At 42.2% G+C, this 26,848-nt stretch overlaps 1 protein-coding gene across 3 annotated transcripts in view; it reads right to left on the minus strand.

The window, feature by feature from the left end:
- The window catches only part of NECAB2 (N-terminal EF-hand calcium binding protein 2), a 381,291-nt gene that overhangs the window by 57,331 nt on the left and 297,112 nt on the right, over positions 1 to 26,848 (minus strand). For all 3 annotated transcript variants that reach the window (XR_013262872.1, XM_077455750.1, XM_077455751.1), the window contains exon 6: positions 26,013 to 26,149. Coding sequence is in view for 2 of the 3 variants with exons in the window: in XM_077455750.1 (XP_077311876.1) it covers positions 26,013 to 26,149 (137 nt within the window). In the remaining variant the exon portion in view is untranslated. The remainder of the gene's footprint in view (positions 1 to 26,012; positions 26,150 to 26,848) is intronic.

The raw sequence follows: 26,848 nt of genomic DNA on the forward strand, positions 1-26,848 counted from the left end.
GAGTCCGCATTGGCTCCCGCTGTGCACAATGGAAGCGAGAGTGGGTGCCCGCGACCTGGAAGTACGGGTTCATGTATATCTATCTATCTATAAATATATATAAATATATATAAATATATATATATATATATATATATATATATATATATATATATATATATATATATATATAGGCCGGTTGTAACCTGGTTAAGAGTGAATTTCCATTCCCTTGGAGAGATCTCATTTCCTGTTGAAGCTGTTGTAGCTTCAGACAAGAAGTAAAGGAAAATCTCTCCAAAGGGGCACAGATATAAAAAAAATTACCGGGGTCATTATCTACTCTATCCTTCATATTTACTGTACTTTAAAGCGGTATTAAACCCAAAGGCAAACATTTATTATATTGCAGCCTACCGATCATTAGAGGTGCCTGCATCAGCTTTTATTTCCTTTTGTTTTCACCTGGTGATCTGACCAGTAACACACCTGAATTAGTAAGACACAACTCTGGAGGAACGAGAACATGCGGCGCAACAGACATTGTCAGCCTGGGGGCGGGTAGTGTTAAATGTGTTAGCGAATTTAGATACACTGACAAATTGAAGCCAAACACCAGCTCACATTCTGTAATCAGTTACAGCTGTTTTTTTTTCTTTTGGGATAAAGTTTTATATGAATCAATAAAAGCTGATTATTTTAATCACCCCTACCAGTATTAAGTGATTTGTCTCATCCATGTAAACTAATACATTCTGTTGGAGGGCTTGAGAAACAAAATAGACTTGCTGGTTGGATCACCAGATGAAAATAGAAAAAAAGAAAGCCTAAAAAAGAAAACGAATGCAATCAGCACATCTAAGAAGTGGTAAGCTGCAATATAATAAATGTTTGCTTTTGGGTTCAATACCACTTTAAATGACTTCAAACCAGAAACAAATGTATGCTGGCTGCATGCTGTAAGCAGGGCCGCTGATAGGCCAGTACAGCCAGCCCTGTTGTACTGGGCCCGCCCCCATCAGCTCCACAGGGGGGCCCGGTCAGCTTTACAGTTAATTTCTGCAAATTAAAAACTAGAGCTTTCTAAACTAAGTTCTCCCCCACTAATACTTGCTTAGAGAAAGAGGGGGGGTTGTAATTACATTTTGCTGGGCCCCATCTGTTCTACAGAGGGGCACAGAGGGTGAGCACAGCGCTTGGACTATTTCTCCTTTTTCGGGCGCATGTACATAAAGCTTCACCATATATTGCTCTGATAGTTAAATAGATCCGGCTGCCACTGCCTTCCCTGGCGGAGTGATAATACAAGGCTCCACTTAGCTCCGCCTCCCATGCCGACTGCTGAGACTGAGGTGAGGCAACAGGCAGCTCAGTGGATGAGAGGGAGAACCTGGAGGACAGCGTGGCTGGACCTGCACTGCAGAGTGAGTGGAGAACAGCAGATAGAATCCTCACTGTCTCACATAGGTAGGCTTACACACTGACACACAGCATAGCAGGTCATGATTATCAGCATTATGATCCTCATTCAGGCAGCACAGTCAGCATGTGCTCTGTCATAGATCTGTCAGTGTGTCATATTGCTGTTTGGTGCTTACTTTGTTATTGCTGTATGCTATTGCAGGGTTAAAGTTTGTAACACACAGTTAACAAAGTCAGAACCCAAAAGCCATGTGACACTGACAGATCCATGACAGAGCACATGCTGACTGTGCTACCTCTGTAATTTCCATAATTCTGATAATCATCATGATGCTACTTTACACTTTCCTTGGGGGGGGGGGGGGCAGTAAACATGTGCCTCCCAATCACCCCCCTTTAACCACTTTCTGTCCAGCAATGTATTGGTACATTGCTGGATTGGAAGGGTGATATCTTGGTCATGGCTGCAGCAGCAATGATCAGGATATTATTTTTTTAGCCCCAACAAGTCTACACAAAGTAAAAGTAATCTTAGTAGCTAGGAAGCCCCTGGATTACTTTTGCAGGCAGTGGAAGGGGGTTTCACCACCGTTGCTCTCCCGTTCAATCAGGGGTCCCATTAAGGATGTGGGCAGCAACATCCAGTTCCTGGGACACAGTGAGAGGAGCTGATGATGTGCTTCCTACTTACATGGTCTCATATAAGCAAGCCATTACTGGCTTAAACAAACATCTGATCAAATCGATCTTTGTTTGATCAACTGCTTTGGAGGCCAGAGGAGAGATTTGGGGTCTAATAGACTCCAGACCTCTCCAGAAGGATGACCTGTTACTGCCCTATGCTATCAGAAGGGATGTTGTTCATAAAAGAGATACAAAAGGAAATTAAAGATACAGTGTACATTTATTTTGTAATAAAATAAAATTGAAAACATTATTAAACTGCCTCTGTCCCCCTGTATTCATGCACAATAATGAACACGTGTGCATATGTAAACGGTGACAAATCTGCAGAGGTTGGGTCAGGTGAGGAGCCTAGGATGGGGTCGAGGGCGGGGTTAAAGGGGGCCCAGTCGGGTAGGCTGTACGGGGCCCCATGATTTCTAAAAGCGGCCCTGGCTGTAAGCCCATGTTGTATACACTGAGCTTATGAAGATATAAAGGGGAAGTTCAACAGGGGCAGCAAGAGTGTCATATAAAGATGTGCTAAAGGAAAACTGAGAATATCAACACAGAAGGGAACCGAGGTAGAAGACCAAAGGTGGATGAGGCCAAACAGCCCACAGAGGAGTTCTTGTGTCAAACTGTTGCAACTATAAATGTCAGAAGTGAAGCAAAGTAGCCAGAGGAGGTCTGAGAAATGTATTATGTTGTTTAACTGTTTTCACTTTCTTGGCACACAATGATTAGAAGAAAATATTCTGCAGCTACATCTACAGCTTTGCCGATATTTAGAGTATATTAAATCAGATGAAGTGATAATGCTTGTAATGCTGCTCTTAGCAAAAAAAGGAAAGTATATGTGGTCCCACTGGTACTCAGGAATGGGGTGCTGGCAAAAAATTTCAGCATCCAGTAGTGTATAGCATACTTAGAAAAATCACAGCTCAACCCTATCCAGTCTATGTGGTTAACATGTATAAGTTGGCCTCAGCCTTGCACCAATCCACACGCTATGTCCTCTGACATGTTTCTCTCCATCCAATGGGGCTTAGTCATAGAGGTGACCTCTATGACTAAGCCCCGTTGGGTGGGGCGAAACATGTCCTCTATGACTTAGCCCAGTTGGGTGGGGCAAAACATGTCCTCTATGACTAAGCCCCTTTGGGTGGGGTGAAACATGTCCTCTATGACTAAGCCCGTTGGGTGGGGCAAAACATGTCCTCTATGGCTAAGACCCGTTGGGTGGGGCGAAACATGTCAGAGGATGTGGCGTGGGGAGTGGAGCAAGACTGAGGCCAACTTAAAAATGTTAACCACATAGACTGGATAGGATTGAGCTGCGATTTTTCTAAGTATGCTATCCAATATTAAATCAGAGGTTTCACCTAAATAGCAAAGTCTGCTTTTTTTAGGCTACACACATACTGATGTTTTGAGGTCTAAAAATATGCTTAGAATAAAATCGCAGTAATTTTCTATGCCAGGGGAGCTGCAGGTGGTGCATACAACTAGCCATAGAAGTGTATGGCTGTACATGATCATGCTTGAGTAAATGGCAATGCATTTATGCATCGGTGTATACATGAGTGCAAAACATACTTCCTCAAAATGCAGAATCGCAGTGTTCAGAAAAAGACAGATCTCTGATATGGATCATTTACCTTCCTGAGCTCTCCTGCTCCCCCCCCCCCCCCTGTACTCACGCACAAAGGCGAACGTGCACGTCAGTCCATCGATCGTCCCACACATGTGAGATATAGCTGTGAATATCAGATCATGGGCAGTAATGCATAATGGAACAACTTAGAGGAACATCTATCCATCGAAAGCCATAGCAGTGGAGATAGCCAGAGGCTGTTGGTATATACAAAACGAGTACAACATCTTGGTCAGGTGAGTGTGGAGGCAAAGGAGGCGAGCACAGAGTGGTGACCTGCACACAAAACACTGAATGTTTTTGAAGTTTACTGCACAGAGCACTTTGAAGCACAACTGATTTTTCATATATATATATATGGACCAATTTTCAAATTTGGATGGGCTTTTTTAGCACTTTATGATATATGAAATGATTTATAGCACTTTATTATTATGAATTTTTTTGAAAACTAAGTTAGCATTTGTTATTTGCACTTGAGTAGCGCTGCACACATTTGTTTTTAATACATTTTATCAAATTATGGAGAAGCATAGTTGCACACAGCGACTCACCTTTATGGCCAGCTGTCGCCACCTTGGCATGGAAAAATGCTGGGATTTTATGCTGGGCATATTTTTAGACCCCCAAACATTCATGTGCACATAGCCTTAAACCCCATACACACTATTAGATTTTCTGCAGGTTTTTGTCTTCAGATTTACCAAAACCATGTAGTACAAGGGCCTGACTGATTGCATACATATTAAAACTCTAATGCCACGTACACATGATCGAATTGTCCGGCGGAATTAATCCGGCAAACAATCCGCCGGACTTTATAACGAACGGACTTGGCCACACATGGACACTCCAAAAGTCCGGCGATTTCTAACGCGATGACGTACAGCACATACGACGGGACTAGAAAAAGGAAGTTCAATAGCCAGTAGCCAATAGCTTCCTTCTAGTACTTGCTTCAGAGCATGCGTCAATCTTAGTCAGCCGGACTTAAAGTCAAAACTACTTTCTTTATTGTGATAAAAAAAAAAAACTACTTTCTAAGTCCGCCGGACTTTACGATGAAAAATCCCGCTGGAGCCCACACACGATCGAATTGTCCGCTGTACTGTGGTTCAATTCGATCGTGTGTATGCGGCATTAAGGTTTTACCTCATATTGTATGGCTTTGGTACATCTGAAGACAAAAATCTGCAGAAAATCTCAGTGTATATGGGGTCTTAGGCTGGCCATACACTATACAAAGTTCAACATTCCTTTAGATTTACCAAAACCATATAATATGAGGTTAAACCTAAACCCTTTCAACTTGTCATCCATCAGGCAGGCCGTTACACTACATAGTTTAAGGTAAATCTAAAGAAAATTGAATAAGAAAATTGTATAGTGTATGGCCAGCCTAATGACCCGTACACACGAGCGGATTTTCCGTTGGAAAAAACTTGGATGGCTTTTCCGACGGAATTCTGCTCAAGCTTGGCTTGCACACACATGGTCACACAAAAGTTCTCTGAACTTTTGACCGTCAAGAACGTGGTGACGTACAACATTACGATGAGCCAAGAAAATGCGTCAAACTGTTTCCGAGCATGCATAGGAATTTTGTGCAGACAATCGGAATTTCCAATCTGAACTTTTTCCAACCGAAAAATAGAGAACCTGTGCTCAATCTTTTGCTGGCTGAAATTCTACCAGCAAAAGTCCGATGGAGCATACACACAGTCGGAGTTTCTGACCAAAAGCTCACATCCGACTTTTGCTGGCAGAATTTCTGATCGTGTGTATGGGGCTTTAGTGCACTATCACACTGAGGCACGGGGGGTGTCTGCGGTAAAGTTGTTTTAGAGGCGCTTTTCAGCTGCTGGCAGGATGCTTTTAACCCCCGCTATTGAACAAATAACAAATAAACAAATAAGGGATAAAAGTGCCCCCAAAAAGCGCCACTACCTTGGCACTTTGTAGGCGCTGCCCATTGATTTCAATGGGCAGGAGAGCTTTAGAAGCGGTGTATACAGCACTCCTCAAAGATGCTGCTTGCAGGACTTTTTTTTTTTAACGTCCCACAAGCGTACCGCTCCATTGTGAAAGCACTCGGGCTTTCACACTGGAGTAAGAGGCGCGTTACAGGAGCTATTTTTATTGCTATAGCACCTGTAAAGCACCTCAGTGTGAAAGTAGCCTTAGGCTGGGTTCACACTGCTGCGGGGGGAGATCCGGATGTGATTCGCACCGCAAATCACATCCGATCTCCGTAGCGATGCGAGTTCAGCCATACAGATAGTATGGCTGAATTCGCAGCGCTCCCGCAGCAAACTCGCACAGGACCCTTTTTTTGGTCCGCAACAGAATCGGATCGCATGGGGGTTCACACCATGCGATCCGATTCCTGTGCGAGTCGGCAGATCGCACTGCGATATGCGGACGGATCTGGGGGTGTCATTAACATAACATTGACACTCCCAGCCGTCCGCATAGGGCAGTGTGAACTGCCGGCGGGAGTAATGCGATGCGGGAAAACGCTGCGGATTCGCGGCGTTCCCGCATCGCAGCGGTGTGAACCCGGCCTTAGTGTGACACACATTCCTCTTGCTGAACCACATTAAATGTTCAAAGACACCAGTGGGAAAAAAATGTAATAATATACTTATGTTTGCCATGGCTTCGTCCAAGGTACCTAGATGAGGGTGGCAACATTATTATTGCAATATCTAGGGGAATGTTGAGTAGCCCAAATCTTGCCAAGAAGATGATTCTGTATTGTTCTGCAGCATCTTCTTGCAATATTGGAGTACTTAGCATTTACCGGGATCTTGTCGGCAGGATTGTGCCATTAACGCCTGCACAAGGGAAGCCGGAGGAAAGGTAAGTGAGCACTAAAAAATAGAGCTTGCATGAAGTACAAGGTCTACTTTAAGGTGTAGTATAAGCAGCTGGCAATTCACTGTTCAACTGTTAATAACAAGTTTGCTCTGATACAAAACCAGGTATGTAGTCAGATGAAGAAATGTGTGATGCATACTATATCAGATTACATGCTGCATTCATTACATTTCCTGACTAATGTCTTCCAGTAGTATAAAATACTTCCTACATCTTCTCATTTTTTTATAACCAAAAATGTTATTTTTGGCTATGGTTGCCTACCATTTTGCATAAAAGGCAGTCATTTAAGGAGTGAATTTAAACTGAGCCTACAATTGACTTGTATTGATTAAAAGGATCACTATACTGTTGTCTATAAATGTATTGGCCACAAAACAGTTCATGGCATGCTATATACTATGAATCCACTATTGAATCTGGTAGGTGTATAGCCTGAGAAATCATGAAATTAACTCAAAAATACATATTTAAAGAAGTGCTGGGAACTTTCAAACATGTAGTCAGATAAAGGAAAATGGCAAAAAAGTGCAACAGTTCTGAAGAGGTGGTTCCCGCACACCAAGGCTTCCTTCACTGGGCACTCAGCAGTAGCTCATAGATACAAAAATGAGGACAAGACCTGTGCGGTTTGTTGCCCCCTAAATAAGATGGACGTTTTTAGATAATTAATTCCTTTATCCATTTTTGCTCTGGCACTCTATTTTATACCTATATGAATCATCATATGAGGAATAAATACCATCAAGCCTGGGTGCTGCCACCAACAGCATGGCCCAGTGGTTTTTGGGTTTGGCAATGCCACGTTCAGTCCTGTCATCCGTTTTAGTAATCCAGCTATGTGCAGGGTGATAATTAAGGGGAAGCTATGATATCGGTGACTAAGCAGTGTAAAGCCTGGTACACTCTATAACTGTCAGCTTCAGTCGGAACCGCTGTACTAATGTTCCATCGTCAATGCGCCCCCGTCAGAACACTCCGGGAGCTGGTTAGCTGCTGGTTGTCCAGGATGCTCGTCTGACTAGAAGCCCACCAAATGGCCAGCTTCTGTAGGGCCGGCAGCCAAACACACGGGCTGAATGTCGAACAGTTTTTTTGAACCAGTCAATGTCGTCTGGCATTCGGCCCATGTATACGGGGCTTAAGGGTCTACCAAGAATAGCTACAGTTACTGGGATCTTTAAAAGTTTTTAAAAGTTTGGCTCAGGAAGGTGTGGATTTGCATTATATATGTAAATACAGATTGGAGTTTTGGTGGATCGGGGTACTACTTAATTTGTCCTATTTTTATATTCAGTTTCAGGAGGTATTTCTAGTGCTTGTATTTTATTCATTCCAAGAAGTGTGACTTTATTTTCATCAATTCAAACCAGTAATTTCCAGATATATTGCATAATCATGCATGTTCTCCCCACCCCAAAGGAAATGGCCCTACAGAGAGCATTGCATAATACTTTGTTCTAGGTTGTCTTTATTTGTAGCCCATCTAGAAGTCATATGTACATTATGTATGTTTTGGGCAAGTTGTAAGATCAAGTTGCTAATAACCTAATGTCACAGAAAGGGGCAATATATATTCATTTTAGGTGGTCATAGGTCAGGATGACACGACACTGCTTCACACAATACAGGTGACCTCCATTCTAGCTATTTTTGGAGCTTGTAGAAAAAAACTATTTTTTATACTAAATAGAAGTGGCATTTTTTAATATCTCTGCCGTTATACCAAGGTAGTTACCATAGTTACACTAAGTGATTTTCATTTCCATGGAGACACATGACCCAGACAAAAATCGAAACTCTGGTCCTGCACATTGCCATGACTTGTGTAACTCTATGTAACAATCTTGGCTTCTCTAAAGCTCAAATCAGAGCCTTTAATGTGCTGCATTCATGTTATAGATGTACAATCCAGAAGTGTAGCAGTCATGTTTGTAAGAAAAAAAATGTGAAAGCTATTTCCATAAAGCTATATAACTGTATATGTGCGACTGCAGGGCAGGGAATTTCCAGGCAGATGTCTTCTCCGGTGCAGGTGACCTGGACTTCTTGGCGCATACAAGTCTGGATCCACATCCAAACAGGGCCAAGCTTGTCATATATCCCAGGATGCTTCACTTTTCCATTCACAGTGGCTGGAAGAGGGTGGGCATGTCATCAGGCTGCCTGAATGAGGAAGAATCACTCAATGACTTCAGGAGCAAAGATGGCGGAATGGGACAAGGCATATGGTAAGGACACAGTGGATCAAAACAGCACAATGCTGGATCCACTGCATAGGCAAGTATGTAATCTGAGTGTAACCCTGAATAACACATAAAGAGAGGGGAACCTGGGGGCAGTGAACTTCCTTTCAAGTCTTCCCACATTGTTGTCTGGAAAGGGCAAACTTCAGTTTATGTGCTACTGTGAATAAATTGAAAGCAAAGGCATCAGCATTGTAAATATCCTCAAATCTTTACCAATTCTCACCAGGTATTCGTCCCTGAATGCAAAAGGGACCTAAATGTGACTACCACTCAGTGCAGCGCTATGTCCCATCCAGCCACAACCTGGTGAAGACTTTGCTGGCTGAATGATGCACCTATCTCTCCTGGGCACCCTAAAATGAACACAACAGTTACATGCCCCCATGTGCAAGGGGCCTTACTGTAGTACCGCAGCTTGATTTATAAATCTCCCTTCTATGCTGCTCAGATAGTAGCACTGCACCAAAATAAAACACAACCTGACCTCTACTTAAAGTGCAGGTCTACCCAAGAAAGTGGAACCTCTACTTATCTGCTCTCCCCCTCTCCCCCGGGGCCACATTTGGCAACTTTCAGGGGGAAACAGGTACCTGTTTTTGACAGGTATCCAGCCCCACTTTAGGGAGACTCCACCGCGGAAGACTTCCCTCAGAAGTTTGGCCCCCTTCCTCCGCCGCCAGGCCGGTTAGAAAGTGCAGCACGCTTCGTTCATGCACAGTAGTGAAACGGCTGTGCTGGGTTCCCCTACTATGAATGGCGGCGGCAGCACCTGACAGCCGATCTGAAAATCACCTGGGGTGCCGACATCACAGGAACCCTGGACAGGTAAGTGTCCCAATATTAAAAGTTAGCAGCTACAGTATTTGTAGCTGCGGACTTTTATTTTTTTCATGGGGGGGGGGGGGCAGAACTCCGCTTTAACTGTGCATATTTGAAGCAAAAAACTGTTACATATACAAAGCCAGATCTGTCACAGATGTTAGGAAAACTTGCAGTGGGGCTGTCTATCACTGTAGGATGCAGGGGTCATAAATACACAAAAACCATTGCAAATCCTTTACTAAATGAAAGACAGCTGGATTTGTTCCTAATTCCTTCTGCATCTTTCCTGATAAATCCCCCCCGATATGCGCATTAAAAATGGTATATATACATTGCCATAATCCTATACGGTATTAAGCTTTAAGTTTAAACATCCACATAAATTCATCATGGTTTAAATGCTTATGTGAAGAACCAGCCTGCTTCACTGAAAGCACTCTCCATATACCTATTAAAACAACAGATATTCCTCGTTTAACGACTTACCTGTTTAACGACTGCTCAGACTTACGACCGGCTCTGCCCACCTGAATGGCACGCTGTACATCATTGTATTGTACAGTACAGAATTTTCATTTGTGTTCTGTACTTATGCAAATTAAAACAACGTTGTTGAGCTGGAGTTTTGTGTTTAGACCTTTTTTCACAATACAGTACAGTAGTTAAGAGTGCCTAAAATATGCTTAAAATATTGATTTTATATCCATATATTCTACCAAACAGAATTTTTGTGGCACTCATGATGATGAACAGAAAAGGTCTCACCAGTAACTGGAAGAACATGTGTGACATGAAAATGTGTGACATTTTCATGTCACACAATTTGCAAAAACTACATTTGCAAATTGTGTGACCGCATTTTTACATATCACTTACTGGTGTATATCAGTTACAAAAAGGTGCCATATAATATCTAGCAGCCCATTTAAAGTGTAAAGAAGCCTTAGCCTAGGCTCCTCCAAGGCCACAACTGCTGACACATTTCACCCTGCCCACTGGGCTTAGTCTAGAGACCTCTATGACTAAGCCCTGTGGACAAGACAAAATGTGTCAGGGGCCTGGCCAGGGAGGAGTCTAGGTTGAGGCCGATTCACACTTTAACTGGGCTCCTAGGGGCGCAATGTCTTTGGATCACATTAGTTACAAAAGCACTTATTATAAGCAAAAACACTATATTACTAAAAGTATTGGGAGGCCTACCTTTATATGCACATGAACTTAAATGGAGTCCCAGTCTTAGTCCGTAGGGTTCAATATTGAGTAGGCCCACCCTTTGCAGCTATAACAGCTTCAACGCTTCTGGGAAGGCTGTCCACAAGGTTCAGGAGTGTGTCTATGGGAATGTTTGACTGATCTCTGAGAAGCACATTTGGCTTGCAGTCCACGCTTTAATTCATCCCAAAGGTGTTCTATCAGGTTAAGGTCAGGACTCTGTGCAGGCCAGTCAAGTTCCTCCACCACAAACTTGCTCATCCAATGGAGATTATGTTGTGGGGATAGTTTTTCAGGGGTTATCGCTCAATTCTATGAGTGATTCCAATTTATTATCGCTGTTTTCTAGCTGGTCTAAAATCATTTTTGATGTAAAGGGACAATTTTGGTTGCTATGGACAATCTCCAGTTTCCAGGCATAAAGAACAGTTTTTATTATATAAAACTGCATGCAGGACACTGGGCAGACCACTAGGGACAAAGGGGATGTGAAATAATTACATACAGCAATGTAATCTATAAGATTACATTATACTGTATGTATAGTGAGTGTTTCACTTTTTGAATTTGGCGCCGATCTCCGTCCCCGTGCGTCGCAAACGCTCGCAGGGCACGGAGATCAGCTCCGTGATAGATTGAGCGAGACACGGCTCGCTCGTACAGCGCGGGGACATCGCTGGATCCAAGGGAGAAGGTAAGTAAACGTCCTCCTGGATCCAGCGATGCGGTCCGGAGTCTGGCTCGGGGTTACCGCTTTTGGTATAAAAATTCCACCCGAGCCAGACTCGGGAATACCGCCAGGGGGGTTAAAGCGGGAAATACACGGTATTAAGAACTTGGGTATATAAACTTTTGATCAGGGTCATTTGGGTAGTTTCTGTTGTCTTTATGATTTAAAAAGAGTAAACACAGTTGATTGATAATAAATGGCTTCAGCCAAACATTGACCACGAGTGAAAGAAAAGTTTTTGTGTTATCATTCATATTCTCTGAAAAATGGCCAAGAAATCATAAATTCTGCCAAGGTATGTAAACTTATGAGCACAACTGTATGTATTCTATGTATTAACTTTCAACTTTAACTCTATTCAACTTTAAACAATTCTATAAAACGTTGGCCTGTGTCAATTCCACCAAATTACAGTAAAAGTTCCATCTAAAATGAAAATGCCATCCTCCATGGGAGCACCGAGCTACTGGCATAATGAAATATATTCTCAATACCAACTGAGGGCTCTAATAAAAGTAAAAACAACATTATTTTATATTGCTGTAATTTAGTGATAAATCTCATGAACTTATCATTCAGATTGGTTTTAGCCCTTGTACACACTGTCGGACATTCCGATGGAAAATGTCCGATCGGACTGTGTTGTCAGATAATCCGACCGTGTGTGGGCTTCATCTGACTTTTTCCGTCAGAATGTCCGACCAACAAAGTTTGAGAGCTGGATATAAAATTTTTCCGACAACATGATCCGATCTGACTTTGTCCGATCGTTTGTAGAGAATTCCGATCGGACAAAGTGCCACGCATGCTTAGATCAAATTCCTAGAAAGCTATTGGCTACTAGCCTGAACATAGTCCCGTCGTAACTAAATAACATCATTACGTTACAAACGATCGGATTTTCCGACAACTTTGTCCGACCGTGTGTATGCAACACCAGTTTCGGACAAAATCCGACGGATTTTGTTGTCGGAATGTCCGACCGTGTGTATAAGGGCTTAGTCCTAACTAGAATGTGGTCATCTACAAAGTGGTGGCACATGACCATGAAAGGATGGGGAAAAGACAATCTTTACTTAAAGAGCACAAAAGCAACAAAGCAATATACAGCAGGTAAAATAAGTATTGAACATCTCACCATTTTTCTAGGTAAATATATTTCTAAAGGTGCTACTGACATTAAATTGTCACCACATGTCGACAATAACCCATGCAATCCATACATACAAAGACACCAAAACAAATACTTTCGGAAAATAAGTTATGTGTAATAAAATTGAATGACATGGAAAAAGTATTAAACACGCTAACTGAAATGTATTAATACTTGGTACAAAATTCTTTATTGGTAATGACAGCTTCAAGACTCCTCCTGTATGGAGAAACTAGTCGCATGCATTGCTCAGGTGTGATTTTTGCCCATTCTTCCACACAGTCTTCAAATCTTGAAGGTTCCGTAGGCCTCTTCTATGAACTCTTTAGTTCTTTCCATAGATTTTATATTAGATTCAAGTCAGGTGATTTGCTTGGCCATTCTAGCAGCTTTATTTTCTTCCTTTGAAACCAATTGAGAGTTTCATTGGCTTTGTGTTTAGGATCATTGTCTTGCTGAAATGTCCACCCCCATTTCATCTTCATCATCCTGGTAGATCGCAGCAGATTTTTTTCAAGAATGTCTTGGTACATTTTCCCATACATCCTTCATTTAATGATATGAAGTTTGCCAGTACTGTATGCCAAAAAACAGCCCCACACCATGATGTTCCCAGCTCCAAACTTCACTGGTGACCTTGTGTTTTTGGGGTGAGGTGCAGTGCCATTCAATTCAATTTTGGACTCATCTGATCGGACTATATTCTCCCAGTATTTCACAGGCTTGTCTAAATGTTGTGCAGAAAACTTTAAACGAGTTAGTTCCAACATGCTTTTTCTTCAGCAATGGTGTCTTGCATTGTGAGCGTGCATACAGGCCATGGTGGTTGAGTGCATTACTTATTGTTTTCATTGAGACGATTGTACCTGCTAATTCCAGGTCTTTCTGAAGCTCTCCAAAAGTGGTCCTTGGCTCTTGGACAACTCTTCTGATAATTTTCACTTTTCTGTCAGAAATCTTACAAGGAGCACCTGGTCGTGATCGGTTTATGGTGAAATTATGTTCTTTCCACTACTGGATTATGACCCCAACAGTGCTCACCGGTACATTCAGAAGTTTAGAAATCCTTCTGTAACCAATGACATCAGTATGTTTTGCAACAATAAGGTTGCAAAGGTCTTGAGAGAGCTCTTTGCTTTTACCCAATCTGAGATGTTTTTTGTGTGACGCCTTTTTATAGGCCATCAATTAATTTTCACTGACAAGGGGCATGATTGCTTTCTAATTACTGATAGATTTCAGCTGGTGTCTTGGCTTTACATGCCTTTTGGCACCCCCTTTCTTCATGTGTTCAACACTTTTTCCCGTGCCATTCCATTTTAATACATATAACGTAATTTATGATCTTTTTTGTTTTGGTTTCTTTGTATGTATGGATTGCATGGGTTGTTACTGACATGTGGTGAAAATGTCATGTTAATAGCATCTTTAGAAATATATTTACATAGAAAAATGGTGACATGTTCAATACTTATTTTGCCTGCTGTATTTTGCATGGAGGGAATAATAACTGAACACTTTTCTAGCACAATGCAATTGTATGGTAGCCTATGCTTACTACTGAGAGGGGAAAAAAGGCTAATTATAGCGGCTAAACATTCAATATGGAATAAAGTCAGCATGCTGAAGTTTAAGCTCTTACAGTACTGCACTCACTCACACCATCTCTATGCGTTCACACAGACTCAGTTCAGTATGACTTTAGCCATCCGCAGAGGGGGGCTCTATCATGCAGTCTAGCCAAGGTGTTAACCGAATGTCTCACACCCAAATTGGGAATAGTTTCACAGTTTCCAAATCAAAGTTAAGAACAGCAGCTTGACTTCCTGGAAGTGTCCATGGATGACAGCCCCTCACAACAGGTTCCTGCACACACCCAATTATTGTCTCCAGCAGCGGAATTTCAAAAGCACTGAGGGAGCAATCTCCAGAGGTGGGGTACCTTGTAGATAGGCAGCTCAGTCCTTGAACACTCCTGCACCCCCTTACCACGCGTCTTCACTCCTCTGTCCTGTCCAGCACCTCTTCCTTTTGAGAGATAATCGTATACCATCAAAATGGTTGCCCTAAGTGGTCTCTGCATTTCTGCATTACTGAATGTTTGACTAATAGTTTTCTTTAGGATGGCTGCTGCATTTGTACACTAACAACTGTTTAACTGAACTCTGCCACTCAAATCATTGTAGTGGCCCAAGCTACTACAGTGATGGCTGCAATCTTCTGGGTGTTGTGCCAAGCAGTTGTTCTTCTGCATAGTAACTATGGGGGGGGGGGTTGCTTGCTCCGCACAGCTGCCATTTAGGTAATGCCTTGCATTTTTCCTAATGCCGCGTACACACGAGCGGACTGTATGGCGTACTTAGTCCGTCATACAATCCGACGGACAGTCCGTCATACTTTCGACTGAACAGACTTGACCACACACGGATACCCAAACAGTCCGTCGAAAGCTTGCGCGATGACGTGTACAGCACGTACGACGGGACTAGAAATAGGAAGTCCAATACACAGCAAAGCACCCTTCCGCCGTGTAAATCCTTTCTGGGCATGCGCCATTCTTAGTCCGTCGAACTAGCCTACTGACGAGCGGATTGTCCGCTGAAACCAAAGAACGACAGACAGAATTTCGAAAAATCCTAAATACTTAGTACGCCAGACTGCACGCTGAAAAAGTCCGCTGAAGCCCACACACGAGCGGACTGTCCGCTGAAATGTGTTTCGACGGACTAAGTACGCCATACAGTCCGCCCGTGTGTACGCGGCATAAAGAATACAAAGTATTCTCTGATTTGATGAGCTGGAATGGAGGGATGGTGACATCATGTTTTCCACCTTGTCCAATCAGAGAATGCTTTGCAAAAAACTCAAGGGCTACTACAGCGATTTACAGCTTACAGAGGCCACCAATTTTTTACATATTCATACTGTACAGGACGTCAGGGATGGTTCCTGGATTGGATATCTTGGTTCTGTAGGGGTAGCCCACCCAAAAAAGAGGGCTGAAAAGGTCAAGAGCAGCCAGCAGATGCCCATGAGGAGTTGTATGGAACAGCACACAGCTGTGAGAGGGCTGTGGGCTGTTGTGACTCTGCCTGGGATCCTGTAATCCTTTTTCTGGACCTCTGAACTCTAAAACCTTTTTTTGGAACAGTTTTATGCTGGTGGTGAGTAAGACCTCTAATTGCTGGGTAATTCAGTTAGACTTGAATCACTGTACAGTCTAGTGGTTCAGAGAGATCTCTGTGATGTTTAAATCCAGTTTTAGGGTTACCTGTTGCTTCTCTTTCTCCTGGAACAACTTTATCCAGGTGATCTTTCAGTGCTAAGTGTTTCTGCCAATCCTGACATTTGTGTATATTCACTTCTGATATCAACACTGACATGGAGATCAGGAGGCCAGGACGGAATGTAACTAGAGCAAAATTCATTGGGAATCCAGTTCAACAGTCCATAAATCTGCTAATTTATGATTTGTTCACAAACCTGTCTTGTTCCTGCTTTTGTATGCAATCTCTATTATTTTATTTCAGCCCTTATGGACCAATATCTTGTTGCTTTTCTGGTAGACTACTTGAACTTGAAGTTCCTCTGGGATTTACTTTCTTTTTTTTGCCTGGATCCTTTTGGTACAGGTATCTTAAGAGACCCCAGTCTTAGCCCTTGTAGACACGGTCGGACATTCCGACAACCAAATCCGTCGGATTTTGTCCGACGGATTTTGTCCGAAACTGTTGCATACACACAGTCGGACAAAGATGTCAGAAAATCCGATCGTACTTAACGTGATGGCGTTATTTCATTAGGACGGGACTACGTTCAGGCTAGCAGCCAATAGCATTGGTCTAGGAATTTGATCTGAGCATGCGTGGCACTTTGTCCGATCGGAATTCTCTACACATGATCGGACAAAGTCCGATCGGATCATGTTGTCGGAAAATTTTATAGCCCAGCTGGAAAACTTGGTCCGTCAGATACTCCGACGAAAACAGTCCGATGGAGCCCACACACTGTCGGATTATCTGACGACACGGTCCAATCAGACATTGTCCATCGGAATGTCCGACCGTGTGTACAAGGGCTTACTGTCAGTACTCACAAAAGTGACATCAGTAAAAGACCAATAATATTCCACAGTATAGAATATTATTGATCTTTTACTGACGATTTTTCACTTTTGTGGGTATATTTTCGAATGCAAAGTACTGTAGCAGCATTGATAGTATTATACACTGGGTTTTGAGTATTATCACTTTAAATGTGTGGTGAATTTTTTAAATTATTTTCAATTTTAACACATTATGTTACTGTCAGTACTGCATCACATTTAGTCCTTGAGGAACGGGCCCTTCAAACATAGAAATCCAGATGGCAATTGTGGGCCAGAAAGACGAGGCCTACTTCCATACCTTGGTGGGACTGCAGATACATCTATCCCCTATAAAATTTTGAGATGTCTGTTGCCAGGAATGCCAGATGATTTTATGGTCCTGGAGTTCCATTCTGTGCTTCTTTTGCACAAGTAAAATCATGTGGCAATACTGAACATTTAGCTTCATCTTACACTGCAGGGTGAGCACTAGCTCCTATTTTTTTTCTGTCTTTGGGCTTGCAAGCGCTTTTGTGTTCATCTGTTGCAATATTGACAGTTTTCTTTATTTATTTCTTTCTAAACGACTACAGTCAGCAAGAATTGTCAGTCTCTGTAGAGAACATAAGAAGGACCTAGTGTTTTATAGAACTTTCTTTTTTATTTCATCACTATCAAATGTTAGAGGTCTCTGTTTTGGCTCCCCTGTTGCAGCGTTTAAGTGGTCCTTTTCTACAGCCAGGTTTAGCCCACCCTGAGGCTTATAATTCTTGTCTGCAATCTGCAACATGGAAACCGACTTAATGGGTGCCGTCGGGACCAGGCAGAACAATAAGATGATCATGTAATAATGTGGAAGCCCCTCAGAATACAATTATGAGTTTGATTTAGAATAGACAGTATCTTTGTGCATGCTGAGAAACTGAACCAGGCTGCAGGGAGTCACCTTGGGCTGCTGCAAAAGGCATTTCTGTGTGCTTAAAGGCTTCCGGCGTTCTAATACTTGGTGATGTTTTCTATCCACATAACTAAGCAGGCAGGTTGAGGTCGTTGTCTCACATAAACACCTAGTTACATCGTCTTCAGTTTTCTCAAAATACATAATGATAATTTAAAGCCTCTAGCATCACTTAATGCATTATTTATTATTGTGGCTTAGAATAAATCACAATTACTATTAAAATATTTCGGCTAACACTCCTTAGATTCCAAGAGGAATTATGCAACGTATAATTCAGGATAAAGTGCATTCTATTTTACAATGAATAATGTTCTCTAAAATGTCTGTCATTTAACCTTATAGATGATACACTAAATTCTTCCTGACAAATAATGTAAATGTCTGTCTTTATTACAAGTGTTGAAAATGTCAAAAAAGCCAAATCAAATCAATTTTTATGTCTTTAGCTGTCTGCCAGTTATGTTTAACTAGCTTGCATATATCCAACAATTACAGCTATACTGCTTGCTTAGCTGATATTATATACAGTATTGGTATATTTTCCATGAGAATGGAAAGCTGTCTCACCGAAATGTTGGAGACTTACTAAACCTGTATTGACTACTGTGACTCTTTAATGTTACCAGTGACATCATTTTGCAGTATACCATGACTTACTATAGTGCGTAAATGAGGAACAGGCTCATGTTTTGGAGCAGCTGGTGGTAACCTAGTGTCACACAAGAATAGAGCTGGATCTGGACTAATCCCAAATGTTGGGTGGCCATTTAGGGGTAAAAATAAAAAAAAAGTGAGGATTAAGCAATGTTTTTTTAAATTTATTTATATTTATTTACAAAGCAGTTGAGTATTGTCCTGCCATGAGTGTCAATTAAGGAAACCACAATTTTAAAGTCTGCTGGTACCATTGCCTATAATTAATGTCCCTTTAGAAAGGATTTCTGTGGATGCCTGGCCACTGCTGAAGTCCACAAGAGGACGCCAGCACATATTATTCATTTTACAAAAGCTATTTACAAAGCAGTGGAGCGTTATTGAAAAAATTGCCCTGAGGTTCAAATTATTGCACCGCAACTGCTTTTTTGAAATCCACTGGTACCCTTGCCTATAATTGGGGTACTTTTTGAGAGGTCTGCTATGGATTGGAATGGGCCATTACCAAAAGATTGCCATGGGGCACCAGCCAATATTGATAGTTTTTGACATTGTCATTCTGTATCCAGAAGCATTTTCCCTCAGAAACATATCATTTAAAGGGGATGTAAAGGCAGAAGGTTTTTTTTTATATGAATGCATTCTGTGCATTAAGATAAAAAGCCTCCTGTGTGCAGTAGCCCCCCTAACCCCCCTAATACTTACCTAAAGCCCCCCCCATCCATGAGTGCTTAAGCCACCCTCGATTGGTTGGGACACAGCACTGGTGGCAATGTCTGCCACTGCTGTCAATCAATGTCAGCTAGCCAATCAGGAGAGAGAGGAGGGGGGCAGTATCAGAGATCCATGTCTGAATGGACACAGGGAGCTGTGCCCCCATAGCAAGCTGCTTGCTCTGGGGGCACTCAACAGGTGGGAGGGGCCAGGATCACAGAAGAGGGACCAGACAAGAGGAGGATCCGGGCTGCTCTGTGCAAATCCACTGCAACAGAGCAGGCAAGTATAACATGTTTTTTATTTTTATTGGAAAAAAAACAAGACTTTACAATCACTTTAAGGTTAGAGCAAAAAAGCTGTTCCACATGTTTCTTTCCCATTCCAGAAATCCTAAGGGAATTTTAACTGACCAAGGAACTCTCTTGTCGACAGTACCTAGACAGGAAGCAATTGTGCTACGAGTTTGAAAATGACTTGCAAAGCTATTGCTATACTTGCCAGGCTTCACAAGTTTGTTGCACAATTGCAGCAAGTCCACATTGCATGACTCCAGATGAACTTTCTTTGCAAACATTCTGCAAGTCTGCTGCAAGTTCTGGTTGAGTTATGTTGTGCAATAGTCATCTCACCACAGGGGTCACTGTGGCTGAATTTTCATACTGTAGACTCACCACTGCAACTTTGCTCTTGCTAGAGCCTTGCCACGCAAATTTTCTACGAATTGGAAAAGTGTCAACCAGAACTTTTGCTTCAAGTGCTCTGCAAGTGTACAACTTGCCAGTGGAAATGTGCAGCAAGTTAACAGACTTACAATTCAATCTCTGGATTGGTGAAGGTGAATATTTCAGCAATGGCTGGTTTTGTAAATAGGAATTCTGCTTCAACACTTGACCGCTAAACCATAAAATACTTAAATTCCCCCTAACATTTAATACCTAAAAACCAAACCCTAACACAAATATTACCCCTTAAACAAAACCTCAATGCTACCTCATTCTACCATTTGAGTCTCTGTATACCACAAGCATGCAATGCAGAGATTCCACCATGAAAGCATGCTGACTCACACACCACCTTGGATTTATATATTTAGTAATATATACATCACCGCATGAATTCCATCCTCTACTGCGGCCGACCCAGACAGTGGTGGGAGATCACAGTTTTATGTGCCCTCACCTTACCCAGAACATAACTGGCCAGGATTAGGACTGGGCAGAGGCAGGTAAATGACAGCAGGATATTACTGCTTATCAAAGATGAAGCAAGTAGAGTTGGAACATTTTTGTAAGAACAAAGGTATGCCTATAACCAGGGCTGGTGCTACCTATAGGCAAGGTAGGCACCGGCCTAGAGCGCACATCAGTGGGGGGCACCGCTGCCTTCTGTGCCCCACAGCAGGAGGACCAGGGCAGCACGCAGCCGCTCCTGCCCATGAACAGTTTGTTGGATACACACCTGTAGGGGATCTCAGGCTCCATTACTTCACAGGGGGGCCCAGCGGCAGCTTCAGAATTTATGCAGGATGTGTATGGTCAGAGCCAGCCAGTGTACACATCCTGTTTCCCCACAAATCCCTGCAATGGCTCCCAGGTAATCATATTCCCTGAGGGGGGCTCCAACAGTTCACTCAGAGGGCCTGGAGACTGTAGATCGAGGGGGACATTTTTTCATTTTTGGGTGCAGGTACATGCAGTGGAAGTCTCTCAGTCCATGCTTTTGGCCTGGCAGAGTGATTCGGCTTGCCCTGCACACTGCCGACTCCTTCAGCAAGTAAGTGCTGAGAGAATAAGACAGAAGAAGAGTGCTGGCAGACTGGCTGGAGCCTGGAAGTGATCAGTGCAGCCGTGCAGACAGGTAGAGCAGCAGAGTCTAGGTGGAGCAAAGACATGTGATGTAGAACGTGGACTGGGACGCAGTGGCCATCTTACTGGTTGGAAATGCTGGTCATTGCCATATGCCTGCTTGCCTACTTGCAATTTTTATCATGTGAGTGTATTAGCCTTTTTTACTCAATAAATTGCATATTTGGATGCCTGCGCAATGAGCGTTCCCTTCTTTTTATCCCTGTGATTACCAATGTTGATGCTGAGGTCTGTCCATTGATCTCCTAGTTGAATGAAGGTGATCTTTTGAGCTCTGTTATCCAATCCTGGCAAGTGGATCAGTGTAATCTTGTTGAAGCGGACCAATTTGTGCAGAAGGATCATTGGCATTATTACCTAATCTATCCATCGCTTATATCCCTTCTATTGAGGGTAAGAGTCAGTATTATTGGGGGCTGGTGGCGGCTGTTCTATCCATTATTTCTTCATCTTGTGGTGGACTTTTGATTGGATCGTTTTTCAACAGCTTATCATTGACAAAATTTAATTTATATTAGCGCTACACCTTTTTACTTATTAATTTTCATTGTACCCAGCAATATAGTGTTAGCAGCTATCCTACTATTATTATTTTAAGAGCAACAGATTTGTATGTTTTAAAGTGGAGTTCCACCCAAAAGTGGAACTTCCGCTCATTTGTCTCCTCTCCCCCTCCAGTGCCACAATTGGCACCTTTCGGGGGGTGACAGGATACCTATCTTTGACAGGTATCCTGTTCCCACTTCTGGGAGTCCGGGCCGTGTACCGTGACATCACCGCGGGGATCCCTCCTCCTCTCCCTGTCACCGGGCCAGTAGGATAGAGGAGCGGGGCCTCGTGCATGCACAGTAGGGTTCCCGGCATGAAGAAGTAAGGCTACATTGCCGGGTACACTTACCCGTAATGGCAGCGGTAGCACCCAACAGCTGATGGAAACATCAGCTGTGGTGTCAACATCGCTGGACTCCAGGACAGGTAAGTGTCCTATTGATAAAAGCCAGCAGCTGCAGTATGTGTAGCTGCTGGCTTTTAATTTTGGGCGGAACACTGCTTTAATGTCTATAGACTACCCTTGCCTGTCTATTTACTGCACTAGCCTGTCCGTATGCTAAGCTAGTCTGCCCATATACTACCCTAGCCTGTCAGTATACTACCCTAGCCTGTCGGTATACTACCCTAGCCTGTCCGTATACTACCCTATCCTGTCTATATACTACCCTAGCCTGTCCATATACTACCCTAGCCTGTCTATTTACTACCTACTACCCTGTCCTGTACATGGGGGGGTCAAAATGAGGTTTCGCCTAGGGTGTCAAAAATCCTTGCCTATAACGTCAAGAATTTTGCACTGTACTCACACAGGGGAACACGTAAAGTTGTGGCACATTGGCGTATGATACTGTAAGAATACTACAATTCAACCTAACATCTCTCTCCTTAATGTCACAAGGAGAACATGGTCTTTTTTGGTGGAAATTCTTCTCTTGCAGACTATATAATCTCTTCTGTCACACAAACTAATTTGGAAAGAAATCCCATGGGGTGGTCACCTTCATAGACACTTACCCCAATACTCCCACCCTCTGCCAAAGAAATTAACCAATTACATCCGCTAGCAGTTAAAACCATAACAGACAAATCTTGGCTCATTTCTGCAAAATATTGTTTCCAAGTCATGAAACAAATTCAACTAAATAATGTTCAATGAGACGTTAACTTGCATTTTTTTGGGCAAACATTTAATGTGATTTGGGAATTTTTAAAACATACGAGTCACCTTGGATGACAACCACACATTTTATCTTTCCGTCCTTATATAGAGCTAGTCAACCATGCCTAAATCTATTTAATATTTCAACAATATGAACAACTGAACAGCTTATGTTTTCACAATATCATACTCTTCATATATTTAATCTGCTTCAACAGCAACTTCCTTTGTAAACCCTCCCGCCTATGTATTAATAATGAAAAATAACTAAAATACTGTATTTTGTCCCTATAAATTAATTGAAATTGAAAGGTATTAGCATTTGAGCAGAAACAATTTAAAAGCTATGGTGACAGTTCTAAATGTTGATTTAACATACTCCCTTTTTTTAATTTTGGATATTTTGGAGCAATGCTGAGATCTCTGTCAGGTTTAAAAGAGAAGTGTGGGTTTACCAAAAAACAAACATACATATTCACCTACAGTGCCTTTCAAAAGTATTCCCCCCTTTTTTTAATCTGAATTATATGTGATGGATCAGAACACAATAGTCTAAGTTGGTGAAGTAAAATTTGAAAAATATATACATAAAACTATTTTTCAGAAATAAAAAACTGATAATTGGCATGTGCGTATGTATTCACCCCCTTTGTTATAAAGCCCATAAAAAGCTCTGGTGCAACCAATTGCCTTCAGAAGTCACATAATTAGTGAAATGATGTCCACCTGTGTGCAATCTAAGTGTCACATGTTCTGTCATTACATATACACACCTTTTTGAAAGGCCCCAGAGGCTGCAACACCTAAGCAAGAGGCATCACTAACCAAACACTGCCATGAAGACCAAGGAACTCTCCAAACAAGTAAGGGACAATGTTGTTGAGAAGTACAAGTCAGGGTTTGGTTATAAAAAAAAATCAAAATCTTTGATAATTCCTAGGAGCACCATCAAATCTATCAACCAAATGGAAAGAACATGGCACAACAGCAAACCTGCCAAGAAACGGCCGCTCACCAAAACTCACGGACCGGACAAGGAGGCATTAATCAGAGAGGCAGCACAGAGACCTAAGGTAACCCTGGAGGAGCTGCAGAGTTCCACAGCAGACACTGGAGTATCTGTACATAGGAAGACAATAAGCCGTATGCTCCATAGAGTTGGGGTTTATGGCAGAGTAGCCATACTTTAAGCAAACAACAAAATGGCACGTTTTGAGTTTGCAAAAAGGCATGTGGGAAACTCCCACAATTTATGGAGGAAGGTGCTCTGGTCTTATGAGACTAAAATGGAACTTTTTGCCCATCAAAGAAAATGCTATTTCTGGCGCAAACCCAACACATCACATCACCCAAAGAACCCCATCCCCACAGTGAAACATGGTGGTGGCAGCATCATGCTGTGGGCATGTTTTTCAGCAATCGGGACTGGGAAACTGGTCAGAGTTGAGGGAAAGCTGGATGGTGCTAAATACAGGGATATTCTTGAGCAAAACCTGTACCACTCTGTGTGTGATTTGAGGCTAGAGTGGAGGTTCACCTTCCAGCAGGACAATGACCCTAAACACACTGCTAAAGCTACACTTAAGTGGTTTAAGGGGAAACATATAAATGTGTTGGAATGGCCTAGTCAAAGCCCAGATCTTAATCCAATGGAAGATCTGTGGTCAGACTTAAAGATTGCCATTCACAAGCACAAACCATCCAACATGAAGGAGCTGGAGCAGTTTGGTAAGGAGGAATGGTCAAAAATCCCAGTGGTAAGATGTGACAAGCTCACAGAGACTTATCCAAAGTGACTTGGAGCTGTGATAGCCGCAAAAGGTGGCTCTACAAAGTATTGACTTTAGGGGGGGGGGTGAATAGTTATGCATATTGACTTTTTCTGTTATTTTGTCCTATTTGTTGTCTGCTTCACAATAAAAAAAAAAACTAATTAAAGTTGTGGGCATGTTCTGTAAATTAAATGATGCAAATCCTCAAACAATCCATGTAAATTCCAGGTTGTGAGGCAACAAAATACGAAAAAAGTCAAGGGGGGTGAATACTGTTGCAAGGCACTGTAGATGGCTGCAGCATTGATCAGACTGCCTAAAGGTGGACAGGGTAGGACATACTGGGGCAGGGAGGTCCAGAAGATGGGAGAGGCTCTGCAGAATCCTGGAGGTAAGCATGGGATGAGGTAACAAGGGAGCTAGAGAGCAGGAATCCGAGAGGTCAAAGTCTAGAATTACATCCAGCACCTTGGTGTATGGAGGAACCAGTGGTTGTGCCTTTGATCTCAATGGTAAAGTCATAGGGAGGGGATCGGTGATGAGGAAATATTACAAGCAACGTTTTAGAAAGATTGAGTTTGACATCCATACTGATATGTTGCTCAGTAAGTTTGTGATACATAAGGTATTTGAGAGGGTGAGTTGAGTGGAGAGATAGATCTGGGTGTCATAAGCATAAAGGTGGTATTGGAAACCATGGGAGGTTATCAACTGAACAAGAGAAGAGGTATAGAGAGAATAGGAGGGGCCCAAGGACAGAGCCTCGGGGTACCCCAAGAGAAACAGGAGGAGGAGCTAAGGAGACGGTGTTATATGTGACACTAAAAGTGCACTAAGGTAGGTAGGAGGAGAACCAGCAAAGAGCAGAATCACGGAGGCCAAGGGAGTGGAGTTTGTTGAGGAGGAGTGGGTGGTAAATTGTTTGGAAGGCAGTAGAAAGATCCAAGAGTACGAATGAGCATGGAGTACTGGCCTTTAGTTTTAGCAGTTAGTAGGTCATTGGTGAGATTTAGTAGTGCAGTTTTAGTGGAATGTTGTGGGCAGAAGCTGGACCATAAGAGAACGAGAAGGTTGTTGTCAGTGAGGTAGGAGCTCATACGGCTGTGGATAAGGCATTTAAGGAAGCTTTGTAGTTTACAGTTTTGTATAGGTTTATACATAAGGGTCCACATGTCCATTCCCATTTTCTTTGGTGTAAAGTATTAGTAACAGGAGCTTAGACACCAAAAAAAACTAATTACTTTTCCACTAAATAATAAAAAAAAGAATTTGCACCTGAACTGGTTTGATTACTGAATTTCAAGTCAAAAGTATCCTTTAATATCATTTTATGTATGTTTTTTGAAAAGTATGTGAGGTGTGTCTTTGGAACTGCTTATATGTTTCCAATTTGATGGAGCGCTGGCTTGTAAATCTGCAGTTTGTAAATATAAAAGTTAATTTGATCAGTGTTTAGGAACAGATTTTATTTAACTGACCTGATTTGATTTGTCTGCTCATCTATGGCATCAACAGCACTCTCCACGGAACTGAGAAGTGACTGGATCTGATTGGCTGTCTCCTTCAGCAGGAATCTTGTTACAAACTGATCAACATTGGTACCTTTTTCATACACCTGAGAAGGAAAAAGTGATAAATAATCAAGAGTGCTACAGCAATTAGAATAAGCAGTAACTTTCCGGTACCCGATACATATACCATATTTGATTGATGGTAGATTATCTAGTCAATGAATCAAAGATTTATTTTTGTAACACATGTCACAGTAGTAAAAACCTTGGCAAAGTATATAAATGTGCCTTTAGCACAGATTTAAGCTGAATGCAACACTTAACATCCCTTGAAATAGTTCTCTGGTCTCGGGGAACCCCTACTAAAAATGAAAAATCTACAACTCATGATCCATTAGTGTGATGGTCAGTGGGAAGAATGGTCCTTACACTTGTGGTCATTGGGAAGAATTACCTCCTTACAGATAGCTAAAAAGATCAATGGTGTCAGTGGGAACTTATCTGAGAGGCACAAATTGCCCATTGCTGAAGGAACCCCTAGAAACCTCTGGAGGAACCCTGGTTGAGAATCACTGCTCTAGACAAAATGAACTTGTGAAAAATCACATACAGTACATTTAAATGTATTTCTTTTTTTAATAGTATGTCCTATCAAATCATTCTCTAAAGTGGACCTGTCACAAACATTAAAGCAAAAAAACTCACTTTTAAATGGAACACACTCCTGACTTTTGCAAATGTCTGCTTGGAAGAACAATTCAGAGTGGATCAAGGTGTTGCATTCTTTAGCACTTATATTTCCA

The sequence above is a fragment of the Lithobates pipiens genome, unplaced genomic scaffold (genome assembly GCF_037356315.1).
Source record: "Lithobates pipiens isolate NorthernLeopardFrog02 unplaced genomic scaffold, aLitPip1_a1.2 Scaffold_10, whole genome shotgun sequence".
Classification (NCBI taxonomy): Eukaryota; Metazoa; Chordata; class Amphibia; order Anura; family Ranidae; genus Lithobates; species Lithobates pipiens.